Source organism: Nomascus leucogenys, chromosome X (assembly GCF_006542625.1).
Source record: "Nomascus leucogenys isolate Asia chromosome X, Asia_NLE_v1, whole genome shotgun sequence".
NCBI lineage: Eukaryota > Metazoa > Chordata > Mammalia > Primates > Hylobatidae > Nomascus > Nomascus leucogenys.
Window position 1 is genome coordinate 44,937,799 of NC_044406.1, and position 18,161 is coordinate 44,955,959.

Below are 18,161 nucleotides of genomic sequence, written 5' to 3' on the forward strand. Positions count from 1 at the left end.
TTTTTCTTTTTTTTTTGAGACGGAGTTTCACTCTGTTGCCCGGACTGGAGTGCAGAGGCACAATCTCAGCTCACCGCAATCTGTAACCTCTGCCTCCCAGGTCTAAGCAATTCTCCTGCCTCAGCCTCCCAAGTAGCTGAGATTACAGGCTCCTGCCACCATGCCCGGCTAATTTTTTGTGTTTTTAGTAGAGACGGGTTTTGCCATGTTGGCCAGGTTGGTCCTGAACTCCTGACCTCAAGTGATCCACCCGCCTTGGCCTTCCAAAGTGCTGGGATTACAGGCAAGAGCCACCGCGCCCAGCCCCTTATTGCTTTTCATCTTTATCAGGTAATAAACCACTAGGTCTGTCTCACCTTCTATGGGTGTCAGTTCCAACCAGTTCAGTTTTCAAAGCCTTTCCATCTGTCGTGTGCATGTGCCATTTAGGGGTTAGAGACTCGAGTGGTGGGTTCAGTCTTTGGGCAGTGTTCAAAGCCTTCACTGCCCTGCTTACATTTGTCACTCAGGTGTTAGTCTCAGACTTGAGCTGTGGCTTAAATCTTAGTTCAGTTCTCAAGGGTATGTGGCTTTGCTTTCTCTTGAGTGAAGAGTCCCTGGATGAACTCGGGACTTGTGTATGTTCATAAGTCACTGGGACCTGTATTTGGGTCAAAGTCTTGAGAGAGAAGATGAGGGATAAAAGGGGACCCCACTGATGTATGAGTTGCTTCTCTGCTTTTTGGCTCACCTCTGTAGTCTTCCTGGTTTTGTTGACTTGTCAGAGTCCTCAGGTAGTTACTTTATGTATTTTGTCCAGAGATTTTTGTTGCAATAATCAGTAGGAGAGGCTGTAGTAGACTTACTCCATTGTGGCTAGAAATGGAAACCTCGATTTCATTCATTCTTGCTTTTATCTTTTTTATTTCTGTCTTTCTGCTAGTTTGAATTTAATTTGCTCTTTTTCTAGTTTCATAAGATGGATGCTTAGGTCATCATTTGAGACCCTTCTTTTCTAATATAAGCATTGTGAATGCCATAACTATCTCTAAGTACTGATTTAGCTATTTTAAACCCTTTACTGTGGTTTAATTTGGCATACAAGAAATTATACGTACTTAAACAGGGATGGGCACAGTGGCTCACACCTGTAATTCTAGCACTTGGGGAGGCTGAGGTGGGGGGATCGCTTGAGACCAGAAGTTCAAGACCAGCCTGAGCAACATAGCAAGACCCCATCTCTACCAAAAATAAAAAACATTAGCTGGGCATGGTGGCACATGCCTGTAGTCGTAGCTACTCAGGAAGCTAAGGTGGGAGGATCACTTGAGCCTAGGAGTTTCAGGTTACAGTGAGCTATGATTGTTCTACTGTACTCCAGCCTGGGTGATAGAGCAAGACCCTGTCTCCAAAAAATAAAAAATAAAGCAAACAGTTTGGTAAGTGTTGACATGTATATACCCAGGATCACATCACCACAATCAAGATAATAAGATCACAGAACAAGTTGGGAAGTATTTCCTCCTTTTTCCAATTCTTTGGAAGAGTTTATGTAGAATTGTATTCTTTCTTCCTTAAAAGTTTGATAGATACTGGGTTATTCAGATGATCTATTTCTTCTTGAATGAGCTTTCATAATTTGTGTCTTTCTTTTCTCCTTTTTTTTTTTTTTTGAGACAGTCTCGCTCTGTCACTCAGGCTAGAATGCAGTGGCACCAACTCGGCTCACTGCAATCTCTGCCTCCCAGGTTCAAGCGATTCTCGTGTCTCAGCCTCTCGAGTAGCTGGGATTACAGGCGTACACCACCATGCCTGGCTAATGTTTGTATTTTTAGTAGAGATGGGGTTTTGGCATGTTGGCCAGGCTGGTCTTGAACTCGTGACCTCAGGTGATCCGCCCACTTAGGTATCCCAGAGTGTTGGGATTATACGCATGCACCATCACGCCTAGCCAATAATTTGTGTCTTTCAAGAAGTTTATCAGTTTTGTCTGTCAAATTTATTAGTATAAAGTTGTTCTTAATAGTCCCTTATCCTTTCAATTTCTGAGGGTCAGTGGTAGTCTTATTTTAGTTTTAAAGTAAGTCTAATCACATATAGTATTGAAAACGATGAAGTTCATTTAAAGGAAAAGCTCTCTCCCAGCAAATACCTGCTTCAGGCTGAAAGATTTTAGTGGCAAAAAGAGCATGCTCAGTGTTTTCTTTCTTTACTCTTCCAGCTATCTCTTCTCCTTCCCCTTTCTCCCCCACTCAACACCTAGGCCATCTCTGGCCCTTGAGTGTAGTGGGTAAGGAAGGAGATACAATGGGCAAAAAAAGTTTGACCTAACTGACAAAGTTGTAATCTAATATTGATGCCCTCTCTATGTTGCAGATTCCAAAGACTGATTCTTCCTGTTCCTGACACTTTATGTTTCCTTGGAGATGTCCTAGCTGGAGCCCCCTGACTGCAATTTCCTTGATGCAGGAAGGGCCACTTTCCCAACCAGTTATTTAATATATCCCCAGGCCCCATGGTGTACCTTCAGTCTCTTTTTGCTGAGGTCACCTTGATGCTAGCAAAAAGCCCTCTTTCCAAAGTAACCCAGCCCTGTTCATGTCCAGAGGGTCCACATCTGGCTTGTGGAGTGTGTGTGATTGTGGGGGTAAGACCCACAGTTCACCCCCATGCAACCTTTTCTCTACTACCACAGACTGCCTCAGCCTGTCATTTATAAAGTTTTTCTACGTGAAAGTCAGGTGCCAAGTTCTCTGTGTCCCCTAAAGTTTAGTGGATGTATATCAAACAGGTCATCTCTTTGAAATCCTTCTCATCAGATTGGGGTGGGGTGAACACACTCCTCACTCACCTATTGGAGAGAGAAAATGCCGCAGCTTTCCAATGGCTATCTCTAAAGAAATTTTCTTCCTTAGCTTCTTCAACCTTAACACTCTTATACTTTGTTTTTCTTCTTTTTAAAATTTTTTGAGAGAGGCTCTCTCTCTGTTGCCTAGGCTGGAGAGCAGTGGCGCCATCTTGGCTCATTGCAGCCTCAACCTCCTGGGCCCAATTGATCCTTCTGCCTCAGCCTTCAGAGTAGCTGAGACTACAGGCACATGCCACGACACCTGGCTAAGTTTGTTTGTTTGGTAGAGACAGGGTTTCGCCATGTTGCCCAGGCTGCTCTTGAACTCCTGGACTCAAGTGATCTGCCTGCCTCCATTTCCCAAAGTGCTGGGATGACAGGTGTGAGCCACCACACCCGGCCAACACTCTTATGCTTTTAAAGGGTTTGTTAGAGATAAAGGACATTAAGTGGTTTTGACCTATTCCTTTTGAGTCCCGTAAAGGCCTGTGGACTGGGAAAATACTTGTTAGTATTTTATTACCAGTCTTTGAAATAAAAAGAGCTGGTTTTAACATCATGTCAAATTAATTCCCTAAAAGCATGGATTGCAGCCAGGTGGGCAGATACAGCTTCGTGAAATGTATGGAATTTAGCTTTTGAATAGGAATCATCAATGTTAAAATGCAAAGCTCTATGACCTTATGTGGCAAAATTAATGTTACAGATAGTGTGTGATTTAGACTCGTGTACACACACACACACAGAATTATAGATTTTAAATTTTGGTAATATGGCAAGGGTAAATTGGTATGTTATTGTAATTTTCACTTCCCTGATTACTATTGAAAGTATTTATCATTTCATATGTTATTGACTAGTTAGAGTTCCTCTTCTGTGGCTTGCCTGTTCATATTCTTTTTTTTTTTTTTTTTTTTTTTTTGAGACGGAGTCTCACTCGTTGCCAGGCTGGAGTGCAGTGGCGCGATGTCGGATCACTGCAACCTCTGCCTCCCGGGTTCAAGCGATTCTCTTGCCTCAGTCTCCCGAGTAGCTGGGACTACAGGTGCGTGCCACCACGCACAGCTAATATTTGTATTTTTAGTAGAGACGGGGTTTCACCATGTTGGCCAGGCTGATCTTGAACTACTGACCTCAGGTTATCCTCCTGCCTCGGCCTCCCAAAGTGCTGGGATTACAGGCATGAGCCACCATGCCTGACCCTTTTTGTGTAATTTTAAGTGATTTTTTTTTTTTTGGCTGAGCACATAAAAATATTTTTATATAATTTTTTAAAAATTTAAATGTTTGCTGTTTATTTTCTTAAAACCTGCCTGGAATTTATGTATTTATTTATTTAGAGACGGAGTTTTGCTCTTGTTGCCCAGGCTGGAGTGCAATGGCATGATACCGGCTCACCGCAACCGCCACCTCCCAGGTTCAGGTGATTCTCCTGCCTCAGCCTCCTGCGTAGCTGGGATTACAGGCATATGCCCCACGGCCGGCTAATTTTATGTATTTTTAGTAGAGATGGGGTTTCACCTTGTTGGCCAAGCTGGTCTCAAACACCTAACCTCAGGTGATCTGCCCGCCTCGGCCTCCCAAAGTGCTGGGATTACAGGCGTGAGCCACTGTGGCGCCCGGACAAAACACAGTTGCTCTACTGTGCCCAGGCGAGCACCCCCCTTTTTTTTTTGGAGATGGAGTTTCACTCTTGTTGCCCAGGTTGGAGTGCAATGGTGTGATCTTGGCTTACTGCAGCCTTCGCCTGTTGGGTTCAACCAATTCTCCTGTCTCAGCCTCCTGAGTAGCTGGGATTACAGGCACATGCCACCATGCCCGGCAAATTTTTGTATTTTTAGTAGAGACAGGGTTTCGCCATCTTGGCCAGGCCGGTCTTGAACTCCGACCTCAGGTGATCCACCGGCCTCAGCCTCCCAAAGTGTTGGGATTATAGGCATGAGCCATTGCGCCCGCCCGTTGTACCATTCTTATCAGTTAATGTTATTAAGAGCTAATAGGCTTTAGTCCCCTTATCTCCTTTGATCCTTTGGTCTCCCACAGGAATTTTAGGATTCGTTTGTTGAGTTCCAAGGAAAACTCTGGGATTCCAATTGCAATTGCATGTGTTTAGAAATGAATTGGGAGTGGGTTGGGAATTGGCATCTTTATACTATTGAATTTTCCTTTCAGTGAACTCTTACTCAGTTTTCCTTTTATGTCATTTAATAATGTTTCAAATTTTTTGTCAGGAAGATCTTGTGCATTTTTTGTTGAATTTCTTCCTAGATACCTCTGAGTTATTGTTGCATTTGTGATTGGGATCTTCTTTCCTGTCACATCTTCTAATTGGTTAATATTAGTATATGAGAATGCTAGTGATATTCATAAAATCATATGTACAGAAATCGTTCTGAAGGCTTTTATTAATACTAATCTTTTTTTATTCTCTTGGGTCTTCTATGTGAATAATTATCTTTATAAAGGCAATTGTCTTTTCCAATTATACATTTTATTTCTTTTTCTTCTCTCAATGAATTAGGACCTGTAGTACAATGTTTAATAGATACAATGATATTGCATTATTTGTTTCTGATTTTAGTGGAAATAATCATGAAGACAATGATTCTAATAAAATGATAAGCAGCATTTGAATGCTTGCCCTGTGCCACAAATGCATTGCTCTGTATGCTTTGCACATATTAAATAGTTGAATCCTCCCAATGACCCTGTAAAGTAGGCTGGTTGTTATCCCTGTTTTATATATGAAAAAAAAACAGAGGCACAGAAATGATGTAATTTCTATAGCTTTCACTATTAAATATGATATTTGATGTGGTATTTTGAAAGATATCTTTCATCAAGAGCCCCTTTTATTAGTCCTGTTTTGTTAATAAGACTTTTGTTTCGTTTTGTTTTTGTTTTTGGTTTGAGACAGAGTCGTGCTCTGTTACCCAGGCCGGAGTGCAATGGTGCAATCTCGGCTCACTGCAACCTCCGCCTCCCGGGTTCAAGCAATTCTCCTGCCTCAGCCTCCCAAGTATCTGGGATTATAGGCATCCACCACCACACCCAGCTAATTTTTTGTATTTTTTAGTAGAGATGGGATTTCACCATGTTGGCCAGGCTAGTCTTGAACTCCTGGCCCCAGGTGATCCACCCACTTCGGCCTCCCAAAATGCTGGGATTACAGGCGTGAGCCACCACCCCAGCCTAGTAAGACATTTTAAAAAATTGCTAATGAGTGTTGTATTTTCTTGAATGCTTATTTTCTGCATATGTTGAGGAGACAAGTTTTTCTTCCTTTAATCTATTAATGTGGTAGATTACATGAATAAATTTCTGATATTGAAGTGTTCTTGTGTTCCTGTGCTAAACTCTACTTAATTGTGAAGCATTTTAAAAAATTAATTTAGAATTGATTTTACTAGTATTTAACCTATGAATTTTGCATTAATGTTTAGAAGTAAAATAGATCTTAGATTTTCTTTTTTTTGTACTTTCTTCTCTTATTCTGGTATCCAAGGTTATACTAGCTGCATAAAATAAACTGAGTACTTTTCCTTCTTGTAATTTTTGAAACTGTGACTGAAATTTAGTTTCCTGAGAGTTTGATACTAATCATTTTCAAAACCATCTGGATATGGCAAGACTTGATTATGGAGTCAGTTTTTATAATTTAAAAAACAATTATTGATTTATTCAAGCTTCTTGTATTTTCTGTCAATTCTGGTCATTTTTCTAGACCATTATGTTTCATCTGAGATGTCCGATTTACCAACCTAAGGCAGTATTCTCTTGATTTAAAAAAAGTCTTAGTTTTATTAAAGTAGGTCATGCCTGAGGTTTAAAGAATAAAATAAATGTGGTGAAACTGTAAAGAAAGTGAAGGGCATGAGAAGCATAAAATTTAGGATATTGATTACCTGAAAAGAAAGAAAATGAAATGGGCATATGAAGAACTTCAAAGATAACTATAATTTGTTTTAATGGGTGGTGGATACACAGGTATTATTTTTGGTATTACTATTGTTTATAACTTACATATATTTTACAAAACTTATTTGAAATGTTTCACTGTGGAAGGTTAAGATTGAACTCACCACGCTGCTCCTGTCACCCACCCAAAGGCACGCGTATGTACATAGACTTCTTGTTTCCCAATAGTCCCAATGTGATTATACCATAAATTTGTTTTCCATCAGTACTATTTTTTACAATATGACTATACAGTTAGCTCTCTGTATCTGCAGGGGATTTGTTCCAGAACCTCCATGGATACCAGAATCCACTGATACTCAAGTCCCTTATATAAAATGGCATGGTATAATTGGCCCTTCGTATTTGTGGGTTTTGATCCTTGGTTGGTTGAATCCACAGACGTAAAACCCATGGATACAGAGGGCTAACTGTATATATAAATACTATACACAGCCAAGCCACATAGTAATCTATGATTAATTTACCTTCCCTGCATAACTGTGTTCCTTTGGTTAATAATTATTTTTTTGGAGACAGAGTCTTGCTGTATTGCCCAGGCTGGAGTGCAGTGGTATGGTCTTGGCTCACTGCAGCCTGCAGCTACGAACTCCTGGGCTCAAGCGATCTTCCCATCTCAGGCTCCCGAGTAGCTGGGACTACAGCTGTGCACTACCACACTCAGCTAATTTTTTAAGTTTTTTATAGAGACGGGGTCTCATTGGACTGACAGTCTAGGCTGGTCTCAAACTCCTGGACTCAAGTCATTCTCTTGCCTCGGCCTCCCAAAGTGCTGGGATTACAGGAGTGAACCACTTCTCCTGGCTTGTTTTGTTTCTTTCATTTGTTTCTTCCTCCATATACTTATCACCAGTTGTCTAGAGTGACTCTGAGCGCTTCTGGAGATATCAAGGATTTCCTCAGTGTCATATCCCTGAGTTTTTCTGGAGCCTTCTGACCTGCTCTCATCTGGGTGGATTATCCTCATTCCTTCTTGTGCAGCTACCATCCTGACATTGCTCTTCAGTGTCATTCTGGGGATTCCCTTCACCTTCTGCATTGCTGGGTTCCATATTTTCTTTATGCCATGCCCCCTTCCTCATTTGGTTGGAGCACAGTCTTCAAGTACTTTCCTAAGAAAGGATGTAGGCCCATGGGAGATGAAGTTTTGAGATTTTTGGATGTCTACAAGTGTTTGACTCCTGATGGAGAGTTTGGCTTGGAGTAGAGTTCTAGGATGGAAATGTCTTTCCCTTAGACTTTCGAAGGCATTGCTCCATTGTCATCTAATTTTCAGTGTAAAGCTATTCTGATTATTGATACTTGATGTAATTTTTTTCTCTGTTTCAGCTTATAAGATTTTACCCCCTTTATCTCAGGTGCTCTGACATATCCCCATATGGGATCACTGCCAGCAGTATTTCTGGGTGCCTGGTAGGAAATAAATCCCCACAGGGATAGTTTTTTTTTTTTTTTTTTTTTTCCCATGCAAAGCCAAGATGCTACAGGGCCAGACAGCTGCACTGCACATCCAAGCGGCAAGCTAGGCCTTTTTTTTAAGCTCCTTTCACTTTGTCTGTGGGCAAGTCCAGTTTGACCCACTAAAAATAGGCACATCATACCAGAAAATCATCAGCCTCTAGTGTTCGGGCATCCAGACTCCCAGAAGAAAAACAGGTGTTCAGTGCCCTAGGCAGGCAAAACCATCATATCAACATAGGGAATATTTCACAAGCCAAGTTTCCAGACTTTAGCCAGGAGCCAGACCTGTGAGCAGGCCCTTCTAAAGATCAGTTCTGCTGTGTTAACACTTTCCTACAGGTTACCTTTACTGGTGCTCTTTATTTCTTTGTGTGGATTTGAGTTACCATAGAGTGTCCTTTTTTTTCTTGGAGCTGAGCTTTAAGTTAGATCAAATAGCAACAGCAGTCTGGGGATAGGGCTTTTGGTAGAGCTCCAAAACAGGTCATCCCCTTGGGTACCTGTGAGGCTACCAGTTTTCATGGAGCTGGGGAGCCAGTGGGAGAGCAGGAAGAGTAGTAGTAGTGCCAAGTGAACCATGACCTGGCTGTTCTTACTGAGGTTTACTAGTTTTTTTTTCTTGTGTGTGTGTGTGTGCGTGTGTGTGTGTGTGTGACAGAGTTTTGCTCTTTTAGCCCAGGCTAGAGTGCAATGGCACAATCTCGGCTCACTACAACCTCTGTGTCTCAGGTTCAAGCGGTTTTCCTGCCTCAGCCTCCTGAGTGGCTGGGATTACAGATGCCTGCCATCATGCCTGGCTAATTTTTGTATTTTTAGTAGAGACAGGGTTTCACCATGTTGGCCAGGTTGGTCCTGAACTCCTGACCTCAGTTGATACACCCGCCTCGGCCTCCCAAATTGCTGGGATTACAGGCATGAGCCACCACGTCCGGCATAGTTTTTCTTGAATAAATGATTTTTAATTGATTGTTTGCCTTTGGTTAATTTCTAAAGTCGTGAAATGATTGATTTTGATAATTTTTGATTTTGCCAGTATTTTCATTACTTTTGGGGGAAAGAGGATTTACTGAGGTCCTTCCTCTCACTCTGTCATTTCAGAAGTCCAGCCTAAAAGCCTTTCTTTTAAAACTGCAAAAAAGTACAGAAAATCATAATTTTAACAAACACTCTTGTACTTCCTTCCCAGTATTAGCAAATGTTAACATTTTGTCGTTTTTTAAAAAATAAAAGAAACAGGCCAGGCACAGTGGCTCACGCCTGTAATCCCAGCACTTTGGGAGGCTGAGGCGGGCATATCACAAGGTCAGGAGTTCAAGACAAGCCTGACCAAAATGGTGAAACCCCATCTCTACTAAAAATACAAAAATTAGCCAGGCGTGGTGGTGCGCGCCTGTAATCCCAGCTACTCAGGAGGCTGAGGTAGGAGAATCTCTGGAACTTGGGAGGCGGAGGTTGCAGTGAACCGAGATCCCGCCACTGCACTCCAGCCTAAGCGACAGAGGGAGACTCCATCTCAAAATAAATAAATAAATAAAATTTAAAAAATAAAAAGAAAAGAAAAGAGACAGAGGTTTACAAATAAAGTTGAAGTCCCATTTTTCCCCTCCTGAGGCCTATTCCTCTTATCTCCTCCCCAGGTAAACAGTATCATGAATTTTGTGAGTATCCTTCTAATCTATGTTTTTATACTTTTGCTACGTATATTTGTACCTGTAATCAATATAGAATTCTTTTTGTAAAATTACCAGATTGTTACACGCAAATTATAGGAATCTTGGCCGGGCACGGTAGCTCACACCTGTAATCCCAGCACTTTGGGAGGCCAAGGCAGGTGGATCGCATGAAGTCAGGTGTTTGAGACCAGCCTGGCCAACATGGTGAAACCCTGTCTCTACTAAAAATACAAAAATTAGCCAGGCATGGTAGCAGGTGCCTGTAATCCCAGCTACTCGGGAGGCTGAGGCAGGAGAATTGCTTGAACCCAGGAGGCAGAGGTTGCAGTGAGCCGAGATCACGCTACTGTACTCCAGCCTGGGTGACACAGTGAGACTCCCATCTCAAAAAAAAAAAAAAAAAAATTATAGGGATCTTTCTGCAACTTGCTTTCTGTGTTCAGTATTACCTTTTGAGCTTTACGCTGATACTTTAGATTTAGATCATTTATTTTAACTGCTGTAATAGCAGAAATATGAGTGTCATAGTTCATTTTCCATACCTTTATTGGTGGATATTTGGTGGTTTCTAATATTTTGTTGTCATTCTTGTACATGTTAAAATTTGCCATAATTTCTCTATGGTATGAACTACAAGTGGAATAGGTAGTAAGGCATGTGTGTGTGTGTGTGTGTGTATTTGTGCACGTGTGCACATGTGTGTATTTTTTTTTTTTGAGACAGGGTCTTACTTTGTCACCCAGGCTAGAGTGTAGTGTTGTGTACATGGCTCACTGCAACCTTGACCTCCTGGGCTCAAGCAATCCTCTTGCCTCAGCCCCCTAAGTAGCTGGGACTATAGGTGTGCACCACCACGCCCAGCTAATTTTTTGTATGTTTTTGTGGAGATGGGTTTTGCCATGTTGCCCAGGCTGTATATTTTCAATAATACTAAATGTATTACCTCTTATCCGTCATAAGTGGAATCAATTTGCCATGTATATTTAAGAGTTTCACATCTTCGTAAGTGAAAATTGCTTTTTTTTTTTTTTTTTTTTTTTTTTGAGACGGAGTCTCGCTCTGTCGCCCAGGCTGGAGTGCAGTGGCGCGATCTCGGCTCACTGCAAGCTCCGCCTCCCGGGTTCACGCTATTCTCCTGCCTCAGCCTCTCCAAGTAGCTGGGACTACAGGCGCCCGCCACCACACCCGGCTAATTTTTTGTATTTGTAGTAGAGACGGGGTTTCACCGTGGTCACGATCTCCTGACCTCATGATCCGCCTGCCTCGGCCTCCCAAAGTGCTGGGATTACAAGCGTGAGCCACCGCGCCCGGCCTGAAAATTGCTTTATAATATTCTCATCTTTTATCCTTTGCTTTTGGCATATAAGCATTATCTTGCCAATTTTATTTTGGTTACTAAGTGCCAGGTGTACCTTTTCCTGTAATTTTATTTTCAACATTTCTCTGTCATTTTGCCCTAATTGTCTTCTGAAAACCTGGAGCTGATTTTTTTTAAAATGCAATTTGATATGGCTGGCATTTAACTAATAGGGTTAATATATATTTATTGTGAAATTACTATATTTGTATTTCTTCTTTTAGTATATTTTCTACATAGCCTGCTTTTCATTACTTCTTTTTTCTTGCCTTTGCTGGATTTTCTTTACGCTCTTTTTCCTCTTTAGTCATTATCTTTCTGAATAACTGAAGTATCAAGCATTATTCTTAGCCAGGTTTTGTGTATGGCAAATTATTTGTCTTTTCTTCTCCAAAAATGTCTTTGTCATCTTTCTTTATGATAATTTATCTGGGTATAGAGTTCTAAGATGAAAGCTTGTCTCGGGACAGAGAAGATATTATTCTTTAATCTTCTGGCTTCTTTTTTGAAGAAGTCTGATGTTGACATAATTATTTCTTTATAGGGGATACTTTTATTTATTCATGGTAGCTTACAATATTTTCTTTCTGACTTGAAAGCCTTGTGGCTGCACTGAACTTTGTCTAAGTGCAGACGTGTTTATTTTCCACACTCAAGGACTTTGGACATTTAGTGGTAGGATACATGCCTTTCTTCCATTTTAGAAAAGAATCAGTCATTGCATCTTCAAATACTGCCTAGATCAGGGGTCCCCCAAGACCACTCCCATACTCAGATATTCTCTAGAGAAATTCATGGAACTCAGCATATAGTTGTAATCATGGGTAAGATTTATTACAGTGATGTAGTAATGATAAACAACTGGATTATAAGGGAAAAAGGCACAGGCAGAATCTGGAGGCATCCACGTGTAGGCTTCCTTATGCTGTCTGCCTGTCATGAATACAGAGCACACTCTAACTTCCTTATGCTGTCTGCCTATCATGAACACAGACCACACTCTAACTCCAGTATCAAAGATGCACCAACATGTGTGATGTTTATGCCAAGGGAAGCCTATTAGAGACTAAATGATTTCCCAAGATCTGTCATCTAATTTATTAAATCTGTCTTATCTGTGGCTAGTCTACTGTTCAACCTAGTGTTTTTTTTTTTTTAAATAATGCCTACCTTAAAAATACTCATCTGTCTTTTTTCAAAATTTCCTGCTATTTCCTTCATAGTCTAGTTCTTACCTTATCTTTGTACATTTGAAATATACTTATTTTAAAATACAGATTGTTCTATTATCTACAGTTCTAGGAATGGGAGCATATTTAAACGTATTGGTCAATTCTTTCTAATGATAGATCAGTTCCTTCTAAGATTTTAAATTTTCTTTTCTTTTTTTTTTTTTTTGAGACGGAGTCTTGCTGTGTCACCCAGGCTGGGGTGCAGTGGTGGGATCTCAGCTCACTGCAACCTCTGCCTCCCAGCTTCAAGCAATTCTCCTGTCTCAGCCTCCTGAATAGCTGGGATTACAGGCATCTGCCACCACGCCCAGCTAATTTTTGTATTTTTAGTAGAGATAGGGTTGCACCATGTTGGCCAGTCTGGTCTTGAACTCCTGACCTCGTGATCCACCCGCCTCAGCCTCCCAAAGTGCTGGGATTACAGGCGTGAGCCACCGTGCCCAGCCAGGTTTTAAATTTTCTACTGTGAACTCCTCAGTGAGAGTTGGTTTTCCCTAGAAGTTCTGTGATGTCTTCAGCTATAAAGACATGAGTTGTGTGTGTGTGTGTATATATACATGTATATATATATATATATATATACATATATATATATATATATATATATAGAACTACATATATATATATATATATATATATATAGAACTACAAGGGCTCCCATGCTTGTTAAACAGGAACTAGAAAGATTCCCCACTAGCCAGAGAAATTGGCAAGAAGGATGTTATATATAAGACATCAAAAGCCTAATTCTGTAACTCAATCCAAATGATTACAAGCATAGTACAGAGCCTACAAACTGAAAAATTTTAAAAGTTGGTCTTGTTATTGGTAGGTTCATAGCAGTGGCAACCTTTCATACACACACACACACACACACACCTATATATACACATACAATTATATGTATATATATATATAAGCTTTAAGCCAAAATTACACTCTGACTTCACTGAATTCCTGAACATTTGTGCGTTATGGTCCCCTTCAAATCCTCAAGCTGTTCTGTTTACTCTCTCACTTTAAAGTCCCACTTCATTTTGATACCTAATACATTTCTTTTCTTGATTTTGAGCCTGGGACATGGGAAGGGTCCTCCATCCACATCAGCTCAAGTCATGTTGATAGGAGTTCACTGCTTGGGCATTTAGGGATTAGTTATTTCATAAATTATAGTGGGAAGACAAGTTTGATGATTCATTGCATTTTCTTCTAGAAGTCTGGCAAGTTGACGAGCAGATAGATCACTACAAGGAAAGCCAAGACAAACTTCTGTGGCAAGCTGCATTCATAGGCAAGGAAACACTGAAGGATGAAAGCGGTCAAGAATGTAAAATATGTAGGAAAATCATTTATCTCAACACAGACTTTGTTTCTGTAAAACAAAGACTCCCTAAATATTATTCATGGGAAAGGTGTTCAAAACATAATTTAAACTTTCTTAGTCAAAATAGAAGCTATGTAAGAAAGAAAGATGATGGATGTAAGGCATATTGGAAAGTATGCCTCCATTATAATCTTCATAAAGCTCAACCTGCAGAGAAATTTTTTGACCCTAATCAACGAGGGAAAGCCGTCCACCAAAAGCAAGCCCTTAGAAAAAGTCAGAGAAGTCAAACTGGGGAGAACCTCTACAAATGTACTGAATGTGGAAAAGTGTTTATCCAGAAAGCAAACTTAGTTGTACATCAAAGAACTCACACCGGAGAGAAACCTTATGAATGCTGTGAATGTGCAAAAGCCTTCAGCCAGAAGTCAACCCTCATAGCACACCAGAGAACTCACACAGGGGAGAAGCCCTATGAATGCAGTGAATGTGGAAAAACCTTTATCCAGAAGTCAACTCTGATTAAACATCAACGAACTCATACAGGAGAGAAACCATTTGTATGTGGCAAATGTCCAAAAGCCTTTAAGAGTTCATATCATCTTATTAGACATGAAAAAACACACATTAGACAAGCATTTTATAAAGGTATTAAATGTACTAAGTCCAGCCTTATATATCAAAGGATTCACACAAGTGAGAAACCTGAGTGCAGTGAACATGGGAAAGCCTCTAATGAGAAGCCCAGTCCCACTAAACATTGGAGAGCTCATACGAAAGAGAACATTTATGAGTGTAGTAAATGTGGGAAACGCTTCAGAGGAAAGTCACACCTCTCCGTTCATCAGAGAATTCATACAGGAGAGAAACCCTATGAATGTAGTATATGTGGGAAGACTTTCAGTGGAAAGTCACACCTCTCTGTCCATCATAGAACTCATACAGGAGAGAAACCTTATGAATGCAGAAGATGTGGGAAAGCCTTTGGGGAAAAGTCAACCCTTATTGTACATCAGAGAATGCATACAGGAGAGAAACCCTATAAATGCAACGAATGTGGGAAAGCCTTTAGTGAGAAGTCACCACTGATTAAACATCAGAGAATTCATACAGGAGAGAGACCCTATGAATGCACTGACTGTAAAAAAGCCTTCAGTAGGAAGTCAACTCTCATCAAACATCAGAGAATTCATACAGGAGAAAAACCTTACAAATGTAGTGAATGTGGGAAGGCCTTCAGTGTGAAATCAACTCTTATTGTGCATCACAGAACTCATACAGGAGAGAAACCTTATGAATGCAGAGACTGTGGGAAAGCATTCAGTGGGAAGTCAACTCTCATTAAACATCAGAGAAGTCACACAGGAGATAAAAACCTATGATTATACTAGATACTAGTAATTTGTCATTTGACTATTACTAGTCTCATTATTTGTCAAATAATCATGGGGAGTAATCTTATAAATGTCCAGAATATTGGAAATTCTTCATATGTTAATGTTCATTTAACTTAATAAAAAGTACAAAAGTATAATTCCAGAGGTGTCAATAAATGCGATCAGTTTTTTCACCCAGAATTCTTCACCCAGGAGTGAAGAACTGTATGTCAAATAATTCAAAAGGGGCAAAACTGCGTGTAGTTATGTGGGAAAGCCTTCAGAAATAATTTAAATGACACTGTTTATCAGAGTATTTATGTGGGAAAACTAAGAATTTAGTGAGCTTATAAAATCATGGTAGCCAGGCGTGGTAGGTAGCTCACACCTGTAATCCTAGCACTTTTGGGAGGCTGAGGTGGGCAGATTTCTTGAGCTCACAAGTTTGAGACCAGCCTGGGCAACATGGCAAAACTCTGTCTCTACAAAAAATACAAAAGTTATCTGAGTGTAGTGGTGCATACCTGTAGTCCCAGCTACTCAGGAGGTTGAAGTAGGAGGATGGCTTGAGCCCAGGAGGCAGAGGTTGCAGTGAACTGAGATCATGCCACTGCACTCCAGCCTGGGCATTATAGCCAGACCTTGTATAATAAATAAATAAACAAACCCATGGTAGAAATGAGAGGAATCATGCTCTATATTCTTTTATTAATAGAGACAGGGTCTTGCAATGTTGCCCAGGCTGGTCTTGAACTCCTAGCGTTAATTGATCCTCCCACCTTTGCCTCCCAAAGCACTCGGATTATAGATATGAGCCACCACACTTACCATGTTCTTTACCAAACATTTTGTGGAAGAGGTATAGAGGTGGCAAACAATTATAAATTTAAGATATGCTCACTGTGGAGTAGAGTATGACTATTTATTTATTTAGAGATGGAGTTTCGCTCTTGTCGCCCAGGCTGGAGTGCAGTGGCACGATCTTGGCTCACTGCAGCCTCTGCCTCCCAGGTTCAAGCGATTCTCCTGCCTCAGCCTCCCAAGTAGCTGGGATTACAGGCACCCGCCACCACACCCAGCTAATTTTTTTTTTTTTTTGTATTTTTAGTAGAGACGTGGTTTTGCCACGTTGGGCAGGCTGGTCTGGAACTCCTGACCTCAGGTGATCAGCCTGCTTCAGCCTCCCAAAGTGCTGGGATTACAGGCGAGAGCCACCACGCTCAGTGAGTATGACATTTTTAAAAGAACAATATAAAGCATAAAATATCCTATGTGGGGCAAACTCCCAGATTATTTTCCTAAACAAATAGAAAAAAATGCTTCCTTAAAGAGGGTAAGAGAGGATGAGTCATCAGGATCCCCGAAACAAAGATCTCAAACAGGAGACCTTACATATATTATTCATCAATATCTTCAGTGCAAAAATGCAAAGCCATTACAGAAAGGGCACATAGTAAGCTTTTACATACTTTCCTTAGGAACAGTGCTTAGAACTTAAAATTCTCCATGTTTTAAGAAAGAGTAATAATTTTATGGTGAAGCAATATAAGATTTAAAATTCTCAGAGTATCTTCCATAACAGCAGTATTATTTAAAGTAGTGAAAAAATAAGACAATTTAATATCCAATGATAGATGATTAAAAATTGATATGTCAATTAGGTGAAATAACATGCACCAATTAAGACAATAGTCTTAAATTTGGGAAAATGTTCATGGTAAATCATTAAGTAAAAAATACTATAAAACAATAACCATATGATTAATATTGTAAAAACAGGAAGTATATGAACCATTATATCAGTGATTCTGGGTGGTTGACATATAAAAATTTTGTGATAAGTAAAGTTATATGTACATATAAGTATAAATTTGTATTTCATCTATATAAATATAAATTTGTATTCACCTATTTCATAGGTGTGTGTGTATAGATAAACACATGGAACAAAAAGGTATATCTGTGTGGTGTGGAGGGAAAAAGCTAGGAAAGAAATACACCAAATTATTAAGTAAATTGGCATTTGAGTGTGGGGATTATTGATGTATAAAAATTTTTTTGAATGTAGTGTCCAGAAATCACCAATAAAGTATATCGTTTAAAGTGTATCTTATGCATGCTTATTTTCTTTTCCCATCCATTCTGCCACTCAGCTTTGTCTTTAATATGTAACATCATTCTCTTCTTAAAACGACCCCATTTTCACATATGTATACATATTGCCCATTTGTTTTCCATATGATTGAGCTTACGGGTTTGAGTGTGTACATAGTTGACCCTTGAACAACATGGGTTTGAACTGTGTATGTCCACTTATATGTGGATTTTCTTCCATATGTGCCACCACTGAGACAGCAAGATCAACCCTTCTTTCTCCTCCTCAGCCTATTCAACGTGAAGATGACGAGGATGAAAACTTCTTATGATCCACTTCACTGAATGAATAGTAAATAGAATACACATATAATACACAAAACGTGTTAATGGACTGTATACATGATCAGTAAGGCTTCTGGTCAACAGTAAGCTATCAGTAGTCAAATTTGGGGGGATTCATAAATTATATGCAGATATTTTATTGCTGGAGGGTCAGTGCCCATAATCCCATGTTCTAGGGTCAACAATATTTTGCATCTCGAGACTGGGTATCCTATAATATTTGGAGGCAGGGGCTCTCTCAGTATGTTGTTCAGGCTGGTCTCAAATTCCTGGGCCCAAGCAGTCCTGCTCAGCCTCCCAAGTAGCTGAGAATACAGTATCCTATGATTTTTTTTTTTTAATTTTTTTTGCACACAAAAACAATAAACATTTTCTAAAAATACATACAAACAAAAAGATGCGTATCAAACATATTAGGAAAGTTACACATGGGAAGTCGGGGAATAGAAATGGGGGATGGGAGTTAAAATAAATGAGAGAGGGACTTTATATGG

At 40.0% G+C, this 18,161-nt stretch overlaps 1 protein-coding gene across 6 annotated transcripts in view; it reads left to right on the top strand.

Annotated features, from left to right (window-relative positions):
• Positions 1-17,334, top strand: part of ZNF674 (zinc finger protein 674) — a 46,296-nt gene extending 28,962 nt beyond the window's left edge. For 2 of the 6 annotated variants that reach the window (XM_003271040.3, XM_012498840.2), the window contains exon 6: positions 13,742-17,334. In XM_003271040.3, the coding sequence (XP_003271088.2) occupies positions 13,742-15,234 (1,493 nt within the window). In that variant the 3' untranslated portion in view covers positions 15,235-17,334. The remainder of the gene's footprint in view (positions 1-13,741) is intronic. The other 4 variants (XM_030807322.1, XM_030807323.1, XM_012498841.2 and 1 more) reach the window with 3 other exon arrangements.
• The last annotated feature ends 827 nt before the right edge of the window (positions 17,335-18,161 follow it).